General features: G+C 41.2%; 1 protein-coding gene across 4 annotated transcripts in view; it reads right to left on the reverse strand.

Annotated features, from left to right (window-relative positions):
• Nucleotides 1-9,586, reverse strand: part of ZFC3H1 (zinc finger C3H1-type containing) — a 43,849-nt gene extending 34,263 nt beyond the window's left edge. The window contains exons 1-5 of one of the 4 annotated variants that reach the window (XM_075495621.1): nt 8,888-9,586; nt 4,516-4,932; nt 1,491-1,549; nt 1,044-1,239; nt 610-836 (exon numbers count right to left, since the gene is read on the reverse strand). In XM_075495621.1, coding sequence (XP_075351736.1) covers nt 610-836; nt 1,044-1,239; nt 1,491-1,549; nt 4,516-4,932; nt 8,888-9,485 — 1,497 coding nt within the window. In that variant the 5' untranslated portion in view covers nt 9,486-9,586. Of the gene's footprint in view, nt 1-609; nt 837-1,043; nt 1,243-1,490; nt 1,556-4,515; nt 4,933-8,887 lie in introns of all 4 variants that reach the window. The other 3 variants (XM_075495616.1, XM_075495613.1, XM_075495606.1) reach the window with 3 other exon arrangements.
• Nucleotides 9,587-11,046: the final 1,460 nt, after the last annotated feature.

Below are 11,046 nucleotides of genomic sequence, written 5' to 3' on the forward strand. Positions count from 1 at the left end.
AGGCTACAAGTGCAGCATGATGACCACTGCAATAACTCTATTCCTTCATAAACATGACACAATTCTGTCATCCTGTAACAAGGCTGAAGTAATTAATTATATTTTGTGTCTGGGCATATTTTGTACCTCAACAAATTAAAAAATACTACAAAGAAACCAAACCTCAGATGACATTTTGAAAGAAGCAGGCCACTGAAGTTGTATAGACACAAAAAGTTAGAAAATGTGGAGACAAAACTGCAATCTAAGAGAAGAAAGCCAAGAAAGTTTGGTTGATTGGTTTGTGTTAACTTAAAGATTACTCTTTGATCACAATGTTCAGAATATCTTTAGGAGGAAAATGCTTTACCACTGGCTTGCACATGTACAACTCATGCAAAAGTGATCTTACCAAACCCAAAGGGAATGCCTGTCTAGCATGGGATTAAAACACTGTAAACACTGAAATACTTTGAGCTTTTCTTTTTTTTTTTTTTTGGGGGGGGGGGGGGGGGTGGAGGGGGGCAGGGAGAAGGCGGGGAGGAGGGATGTAGAACCAGGAGAGGCAAGACAGAAATCACTCATGAATCCCAAATATAACACCTGAACACTGTATAACAAATTTGTTACCCTGCTTCTCGATCTCCTCTTCCCTCCAACTAGCTTCATAAATCGATTGTACTGCTCTTCTTGATTTGAGAGGTCCCTAATTTTTCTGATTTCTTCTTCTCTCTTTCTTCTCTCCTCTTCCTCTTCTTGTTTCCTCTGGTCTTCCTCTTTCTGACGCCTGTCTTGCTCCTTTTGCTGCTGCATCTTCTTTGAAGTCTTCGTCTGTTGTTTCCTCAAAGCTTGCTTGGCTTTAAATAAAAAGATACGTGATTAACTCCACCTTACCTAAATGGTTCCCCCTAATCCTAGATTCTTCAGGAGCTTTGAGTAGATGTATGGGGTTTTAGAAGGATTAAAGGCTCAGTGCCCAATGTTTCACACAACATATTATGGGGGTTTTTTTATTTCAGAGGTCATGCCATTGATAGCCATTTCAGTAACATTAAACTTATTACCTGTAGTACTAGGTTTCTTTGTTGAATGTGCTTTTGTACTGGTTTTGACTTTCTGTGTTACACTTTTTGTTTTTGTTAATTTTTCCTTGCTTTCCTTCATCACCTGTTGTTCTTTTTGCTGCCATTTTTTACTAGCAGACTGAAGTGCAAGAAGCCTAAGTTGCAATTCAGACATCTCCTCCTCATCATCAAGCAGCTTCTTGAGAAGAAAAGAGAAGAAAGGGTAAGACAAAAAGAATCATCATTTAATAACTAAGACTTTTTCAAAAAAGATTTTTGAAGTCTGTCCCAAAATTTTTACCACGAGAAAGCTTAAAAAAAATCCTACTGTACCCTTAAGAATTGACTGTTTCTATTACTGAGACACTTCTGGACTGCAATTTGGAAAAAAGCCATCAGAGTATCGTAATGCAATTATGCCTCGTCTATGGAGGAATACTTTCTTACCTTTTCAGATGTAAGATCTGAACTGCTAAGCTTTCGCACTGATGTTTGTTCTTTGTCTTCTGTACCTTCCAAAAGAAAAATACCATATTTTTGAATGAGCTGTTTCTCATGAGACAGAGCTACATTAAAATGATGTGCAGAATTTAATCCATACAAACATATGTTATCAGTATCATTGGTACATAATGTAAAAGAGAATAGCAGTTGTATGTGTAAGATCACATTAAAAACATTAATATAAACTTGGCATGTCTCATGAAATCCACATCATCGTGATGCCATGAGCCTAAGGCAAGATTTGTCATTTTTTAATAATTCTCTGTCTTGAGGTTGACACATACTTCCCCAAGAAGCAGAGAAAAACAGATTTGGAGACAAGGGGAAAAGATTACTTCTTGCCACCTGTTTTATACTACCATCTCACATCAGCTGCTGTCCTGAGCATCTCAGATTCCACTGGCAGCTATTCTGAGTAACTGGTCAGTCTTTTGCAGAATTAAATATAAAGACCCAAAGCTGCAGTAAGAACACACTTGCTCCATTTCATGCCAAAGGAAAACAGAAGAGTTATCCTATGGAAATGAATAGTAAATAGTAATGCTTTCCTGCTAAACATTAAGACATTGACATATTAATTTGTTAGCCTGCCCAAAAGCCATATATCCATCTGATTATTATATAGTGTGTATATATATACACATTAACATATCTTTTATATAATATACATAATGCTGTATATATTATACTACTAAATAATTTAATTATTATAGCTAATAACTATTAATGTAATTGATAGCAAAATTATAATTTATGTATAACCACATATATATGTTCATTTGCATCAGAAGAAAGAAACATTTAGAGAGAAGCTTGGAGATCTTCTCCTATATTAGCCTTTCCTCAAAGAAATATTCCTTCCTACAATTGCTAGAAAATAAGTTTGCACTCCATGCAGCTTTTACTCTTCCTAGCATTTTACGAAAAGTCACATTCAGGAAAGTGCTGTTTAAAATATACCAAGACCTTATACCTAAACAAAAATGGTGTGTAGCAAATGCTGAAGGTCTTCCTGCTTGCACATGCACACATTTTTTAAAAGCACACATACAAGAGGAAGAAGAATAATATCTAATACCCATATGTATTCTCAAAGAAAATTCAAAAAAAGTTAGTTATTACACTAAGAAAAGATCCTAACCACTGAGTCCACAGGATGGAAGTAGGGAAACACAGATGGTACAGTAGTTTCTGTGATGCAGAGACACATATGCAAGGACATACTACACAAACTATAAACACTCTTTCAAACCAGAAGGGGACAACACAGGCAGAACAAACTAATGGGCAACAAGGGAAGGAAAGCAGGGAATACTGTAAAGCCTCTGTCAGAGCAGCTGGACCACAGAGAATTAATTCTAGAAAGAGACACAAACTTCCCTGAGATTTAAGAGAAGTTCTTCAACCTGAACAAGTCTGGAGAAACACCCAGTACACCATTTAAAAATAAATTTAATGGGAAAAACAAATTTTGCTAATTTCCTAATACATGCATAATCAAGTAGTATACATACACATGACAGACATCAATCTGCAATAACTCAAATCAGCTGGGTTTTCCTACTTTGGAAGCCTGTATTGCATTGTCATAAACTGTCACTCTCATACATAATCTGTCAGCTTTCAGATCATTCTTATGTCATACCTTTGAGTGGTGTGCAAAAATTAAGATGCTCTTAATGTGCATACTGGAGCATCTATTTTCACTATCATATGAACTGTATTTTCAACTTCAGTGATTCTAAGTTTTTAAGTTGGATTTTTTTTTTTTGAGACTGTTTTGCTTTCTAAATAGCTCTTTTACTCCTGCCTTGCTATGTTCTCTTCCTGCAGGCTACTAGTTTTAACTCTATGGTCAAAATCTGTTTTTTTTTCCTCATGTCTCCCATTAAAATCTACATTACCTCTTAAAGAATACCAGAACCTTTTTTTTTTTTTAATGGGAAAGACAAGGGGAAAAAATACCTAGAATGAGGTAGTTTGACTACTAATTATCAGTTTTCTCTTTCAGTTTCTTTACAGGCTTTGTCTTCTAAATTCTCATTCTGAAGTTACATATAAATCATTCTGACTTTCAGTGCTCTAGTCCTACCATACTCCTACTAATTACTAACCTGTGTTCTTAACCCATCCATTTACTACTTTGTCTCTTCCCACTCAAATTGATAGTTTACACACATTGACAAATTAGCTAACATAAGATGACAAGTGATATCCACAAGCACACCCTCAAACACAGCAGACACTTATTAGAACTAGATGAAGCCTCAGAACAGGAAGTTTAAGCTAGCTGCCTTATTTTGCTGCAGACTTAAATGTAAGCTCAAGGACTCTTACCACAGGTCAGCTGCACACAATTTCTCACTAACTGGTTCATGCACCTGTGCAATTATGCTCTTTGGCCTGCAGTCCAGAACTACCTGGACAAGGTACTTATTCTACCCTTCAGCTACATTTCTTCTACGAATCCTTTCTACTTCTGGCCCATGATTCCCAAATATCAATAATGACCAGAATAATTCTGGTGAAAATATCTCATAAAGGCTTGCTACACTGAAGAAAACATGTAACAAAGATGAAATGCAGAAAAAGGTGTCTCAATGTTATCTTTTCAGCTAAAGAAACCCCACATTTTGCTTCTGCAAAAAAGAACAAGGGAAAAACAGAAGGAAAACTTTCAGTAAAAGCAAATGATTTCTGCTGTGAACAGCAATTAAAGCCTTCAAGTCTTGTCCTTGTGCTTTCTGCCAAACGATCAGTTAGTCTAAGAAAACACATTCCGAAAAAAACCAAAAACATGCTTCCAAGCATGTTTATGTAATTCAAAGACTTCCATAAAACAGGAGTATATTAAATCTATAACTTAAACTTTAATTAAAATACTAATTTTAATTAAAGTAAAACTTTCCGCAACACCTAATAAAAATGATAGATAATGGCAAGCAAAAAGAACTTTACAAGTATTTACCTTGGCCTGATTCTGTGACTTCAGATTTTTGTGATGACTGTTTCATTCCTTCTTTGCCTTTTTTCAATCTGCTCCTCTCAGCTGGAGTAGGCAGTTTTTGTCTGAGAGGTTTCAGTTCAAATGCCTGAAAGGCTATAACCGGATTTTTCTCCTCAGGAGATACTTCTTTTATAGCATCCGTTGTAATACTGTCATTTTCTACAGTTATTTGGTCCTCAGTGTCCACTGCTTTATCATCACCTTGTTCATTTTCTTCCCTGTTGCTCAAAGCCAGTCTTTCATCTTTATTAATGTATTCAAGCTCTAATTGTATCTGCTTATACTTCAAGAGCAGATCCTCAAAACTTTCTTCCACAGAGTTTTCATTTTTAGAAGAGTAGTTCTGCTTTCTAGACGGGGACCTTCCAAAAGTTTTGGCTGAATTACTGGTCAAGAAAACTAAGACAAGAATGTGTATAAACTTAAAACAGTGGCGATATTACCACTGAAGACTAAATTACGACAAACAGAACTTAAGATCATTCTCATATATTTTAATTTTACCTTAAGGATAGCTTGAAAAATATCCCTTATAAATATGAGAAGCATGCAAAAGATGTATCCATTAATATATATTGACAGCTTAAATAAACATTTTCTCAAACAATTTAAAATATCCTACTTATGACAAGAATGCCATGAATTGCTGATAAGTCTTGCCTCTTGCTCACACCATCCTCCCAGAAACAACAGATGTAACGCTGAGAAGGTTCCCTATCACAAACAGTAAGTCAAACTTCCAGAGTTCGTAACTCAAGTATTGACTCCCCATCTGACATTCTGAAAACGACAGGTTAAATTCATTCTCACTCATTTTATCCTTTCATAAAATTGTAAGTCTAGCCAAAGCACAATTACACACTGCAGTAACTGCAGCTCAACAAATGAGGTAAGGCACAGAATAATCAACAACTGAAGGGAATAAAAAAAAAGTGGCTAAAGACTTGCAATCAAAACATTCAAAAAACGCTAAAAGAGGATTGGGAATTACTAATTACTCAGAAAAGGTTGTCTATGCATGCCCAAGGGACAGATTTTCTTGACAACATGTTGTCCAAGGCAGGCAACGGAAATATTCTTACGCAACTATATCCAGAATAAAAGTTCTCACTATTAGAGGTTCACTTCCTTGTACCTTAACCTGACACTTGAAAAGCTAAACTATCCTGTAAAATAATCATGCTCGAGGGGAAATCTTTTAGGATACCAAATCAGGTTTGACTCATTTGACTTTCAGTATCAACCCTGCTGTGATAACAGCTGACTCACAAACAGTTATGCGAAATGCTTTTTCATCAACGTAATCTCTTAAAACAATAAATGGAGTAAAACTAAAAGCTAAAATAGGTATCCTCTGAACGCAGACATACTGAATCCAGAGAAAGATAACTTTGTACTTGTCTTCTGCTCACAACATGTATCAACAACTCGGATGTTTCGCTATGTTAACTTCTAACACCAGTGTGAAGAATCTTGGTATGTATCCTACAAAAACAACCTGTTATATCAGGAACTGTTTTGCTATACAATGCTTTCTTAAGCTTCAGCACAAAAAGCAGAAACTAGTAAAGATAAACTACATAAAAAGGCAGGCAATCAAACAATCTATGAATATGCCGAAAATACTAAGAGCTGCGTGCATTATAACACCAAATTATGTAGTAACTATATTTGCCAAATTCACTTCCAGCACATTTCTACTTCCAAAAAGACAACTACATCAGCGATTTTGTGAGTCACAGGGAAATCTGAGGCTAATTAAGTGATTTAACATCATTTATAAAAATAAGTCTAACTATAATTTGATACTGAAATACTTCAATAGCTTCTGGAGTCATCTAGAGTTGGGTAACAAGACAAAGCTTTTGAGATATTTTTTGTGCTCAGGATAATACAATTGCTAGAGCTCCCTCAATGGTATTAATCAGAAATTCTGTGTTTCACACACGTAAACATCTTTTTTATATGTGGTTCTACATACAGAATGCAAGGCTACATGGAGCGCTATGGAAGGCAGACAGGCACATATACATTAAAACAATAGTTATTCTTCAATCAACTCAAGAGAAACTTCATCCTACAACCAAAAAAAAAAAAAAAACAACTGAAGAAACTGGGAGTTTAGAAGTGAAGAAAAGTGTACACTGTGAAGAGTTCAGAATTCAACAGAAAGTCACATTTTGGTCCCATATTTCAGACTCAAAATTCCACAATTCTCTATGCAAGAATTTCTGCAGAATGACTAACAGCTTCATGTTAAAGTTGCTAGGAATTAAAAGAGAAAAACCTATTAAAAGCTAATACCCAAAGAAAAGTAACAATAATTCTTTAAATGCTCTACCATGTCATTTACTCCATTTATACATGTACTTCTACAAAGCATTGTGCAACGTACTAGTTCCAAGGATAAAGAAAAAAAAAGACATCTCTTACTTAACAAACAACATTTCACTTTCCTGGGGGAACTCCAAATACCACTCCAGGCCACAAGCCTCCTTGTACCAGTTGATGTGAAGGTCTCTTCTGAAGTCACGGGCCCATGAACTACACCCCTACTCCGTTAATATTAGCAACATGGAGGTACTTTAATATTTAGTAATACTGTAATATTGACTGCTTTAGGTGGCAAGAATATGAAAAATACAGAAAACAACTTACACAAGAGAAAATCATGGACCTTCCTTAACAATATGATCCATAAACCACTGAAATTCACTTATTAAAGAGCAATAGTATTAGAACCTTCTCCATCATGTTTAAACAGAAGAGTGCCTCTTCAGTGGGGGGGGGAAGACTGCCTCATTTTCTGCTTTTGGTTTGAAAATGGAATTATCAGTTTCCAAATGTTCTTTTAATTAAAAGGGAGAAGGAGACTCTGTATCAGTATTAACAAGCATTGCAAGGTCTGTTTAGGATGAACAATACATTTGCCCTGCAAATTACTCATTACACAGAAAGTAACCATTTTCTGGTACTGAGAGCAACACTGCAAATTAAGAGACTCAAAATCTGTTTTCAGCACTAGAACCATCTTACTGTGCGTCCTTGGGCAAATTACATCTTCACTCGATGCCTCTCAAGATAAGATCCTTGAATGAACAATTCTTATGAAGACTTCAGTAATGCTGTAACTTTACCAAAAGAGACTAAATAAAAGCACCTCTTTATCGCTAGTTTACATATTCCATCCACATTAAAAAAAAATAAATTAATGACGTGGATAAATAATCTTGTATCTAAAATAACACAAGGATCCAATGAATAGCTTTCAATGCCTTAAGTCCTGGCACAGGTCAGAAAAATTCCTGCTCCTGGGATCAACCAGCACAGTCAAGCAAACAACACACATCCTTTGACTACTGGTATAGAGGGCAATAAAACTCTCTAACATTCCGGAGAATAGGTTTTAACCACTAGCTCTCTCGCTCAGTGTTTTTCACACTTGTCTACATTTTCAGTGAGGCAACAATGCAGTTACATCAAGTTTCAGGACCAGGCTGCCCCCAGGTTACACTTGGCATCAGTTCTTTATGGTTTTTTCTATAGCAAACCTGGAAAATGAGGAGCTTTTTCCATCACTTTCACAGTTCCTACTCCTAAAAGGAAGAAATACTGGATCTCTATTAAAAGTCACCTAACCAACTCTAAGAGCAATCAGTGGAGAACATCCTACAAGGAATACTGGGTATGGCTTTATAGAGAAATAGAGCTTTCCTATGTTACCCAAACTCCCATATAAACCACGTTCTGTGCACATAGTCCCAGTTCAACTTAGGTTTAGCTTTAAAGTTCGCTTTAGCTATGTGTAACAGCCTCTGAAGGGCTGGGAGCGAAAATTAAAAAACAGTGTATCCTTCATTGCCCAATAAGGGAAATTAACAGGCTCAGGGTTTCAGCTTTACAACTGTGACACTTTAATTATATACATTAAAACTACCGCACCAATGACTGACCCCGCTTCACAATACTCGCACTTCGGGCTAGAAAAGCAGCCACCTGGGATCCAATCGACTAAGGCTTTGTTTCGGGCTACACGTTTTCCTTTCCCCTACACAGGACTGATCGGCCAGGTTGCAAGCCAGGTCAGGGCAGTAATCCGGCTTCCCAGCAGCCTCTCCTTGAGAAGCAGGGCCCGCTGCCCCAGCCAGCCCCTGGGACTGGAAGGGGAGCCTCCCTCTCCGTTACCCCTACGGGAGTCCTAGTGCCAGAGCGGGAGGAGGAAAAAGCGTTCCTTCCCAGGGCTTTCGGCCACGCAACGCGGCACTGACACACCCAGGCCCACCCCAGCAGCACGGCCTCCCCGCCTCCGCTCCCGCTCACGTCTCAAGGATACATTTTCGAGGCGAGAGCTCCCTCCAGCCCTGGCTGCTACTGAATCCAGCACCGCCTCCCCCTCCGGGTGGCCTCCCCGGAGGGTTGCCTCCCCGATCGCCGTCGCCTCGGCTCCTACCCCAGCGCCCTCCGCCCCTGTAGGGCCGGCCTCGGAAGCGGAATCGGTCCAGGGCATTGTGGCTGCGCTCCCAGAAGGAGAGCCGGGGGCCCGTCTCGGAGTGCGAGCCCGACGGCATCCGCGGCGCCGGCATGGGCGGCGGATGGGAGCGGAACGAGTCCTTGGGCCGATACCCGCCGTGGCCGTGCAGGTGCCCCATGTCCGGTGGGGGCTGGTGCCGCGAGCGGGGGAAGCGCCGACCGGAGGAGGAGAGGGAGATGCCCCCGCGGAGGTCGGGAGGCGGCCTGCGCCTCGAGTAGGGCCTGCTGCTGACGAGGCCGCCGCCGGGCTCGGAGCCACCGCCGCCGCCATAGGGCCCGAAGCCGTTGTTGTCATCGTCGCTGATTTCACCGTCTTCCAACTCCCCTTCTTCCTTCGGAGAGAGCCCGCTAGGATCCAGCGCCGCCTCCGCAGGCGCGGCCGCCGCCTCCGCGGCCGCCATGGGGCCCAGGCCAACGGTCTCGGCAAGGCAGAGCGCCGCCCGCCCCAGCCGCACGGGCGGTTTCGCTTCCTGCGCAGGGCGGCCCCGCGCCTCGCCCCCTCCCCGCCGCCCGCCCGGCTCTGCCCCGGCCCGCGCGGACTCTCGCGAGACCGCGCCCCGTTCCCCCTCCGCCCGGGAGGGAAGGGCAGTGCGTTACGGGGAGGGGGCGAGGGGTACCCTGGGTAATGTAGTTCCCAGCTAGCGGCGAGGGCCTGTAAGGTAGGGGGCGGGGAAAGCCGGTGGCTCAGCCTATAGCGGGGCGGTGGCGGGCGCCAATGGGGGTTTGACCCGCCATGTTGGTAAAGGAGGGGAGGGGGGAGGCCGCCATCTTCTTGAAGGGAAGCGAGGTGTCTGGAGACGGAGGGTGGGAAGCGATGCCTACCGGCTGCGTGGCGGCGGGCAGCGCTGCTCGCTACTACAAGAGTGTCAGTAAGGACAACTTCCCTTAGTACTGTCCGGGGTAGCGCCAACCACGGCGCTTCGGGGGTACGGGTCCTCGTGGGCGCTCATGTGGCCCCGAGCCGCTGACCCGTTCTCCTTTGGTGGGGCCCGCGCCCTGCTGCCCCCCAAATGGGGGACAGGCTTCTAAAGAAGGAAAAGCAGCGGGTGTCCTGGCAGTGCCCAGCACCCTGGTAGGCATCGTTAACAGGCCAGCTCCCTCCCAGTAGCTAAACTGCTGTTAAAATTTTGAAGAGTGAGCTTTCTGGGGAGCTCTCCGGACCTGTAATTGGTTTGAAGTTCTAACTGGCCCTAATGGCTTATGTGACAGGAGTGAAAAGTGAGCGTCGGAGAGGGTAAAGCAATTACATAAACTCCTTAAATCATTTGTTCTAATTTCACTTCTCTGAGTATTGCAGTGCTACCTCTGTTTCAGGGACTTGGCCTCCTACTAGGGTATTGTCAGGTGAGCAGTGATGGCTTGCTTTGGCAGAAGGAGAAACCTTATTTTAAATAAAGCCTTTCAGCCTAAGTCAAATCGATGTCTCTTGAAAAACTCGCAAAACTTGACTTTTAAAACTTCTAGCACAGTCCCTGAGAATTTCTTCACAATTATCGTGCATGCTAAATGTCTTTGCAGACTTAACCGTGGTTCTCAAACTTGGAGAGAAACTCTAGCCTTTTTGTGCTTTTCCTGAGGGTGAATTACGAAGGGCTTTTTTTCAGTGAATAATGTGCTACGAAAGCACAAGTACCAGAAGTAAAAGTCCGTATCATGTTATTATTTATTTTTCTTCTTTGCCTTTCTCTCTGGATTTTCTTTAGATCCAACAAGAATAGGAGAGTGGGTAATACGTGTGCTTTGTAAAGTCCAAAGTGTTGTACCAAACAAACTTACTGTTCTTTGCTCAAAACACTCTGCATCCTCGTGTTTTGACCTAACAGGACGAACTATGTGACTTAGAATAGATACCATTCCAATGACTTGACATCATACAAAACTCAGGGTAAAGTAATGGAATGTGTACATCATGTCCTAAATTTCTCTTAAGTTTTTCTATTTAAAACTGTGTGGATTCTATTA

This window comes from Mycteria americana, chromosome 1, assembly GCF_035582795.1.
Source record: "Mycteria americana isolate JAX WOST 10 ecotype Jacksonville Zoo and Gardens chromosome 1, USCA_MyAme_1.0, whole genome shotgun sequence".
NCBI classification, from domain to species: domain Eukaryota; kingdom Metazoa; phylum Chordata; class Aves; order Ciconiiformes; family Ciconiidae; genus Mycteria; species Mycteria americana.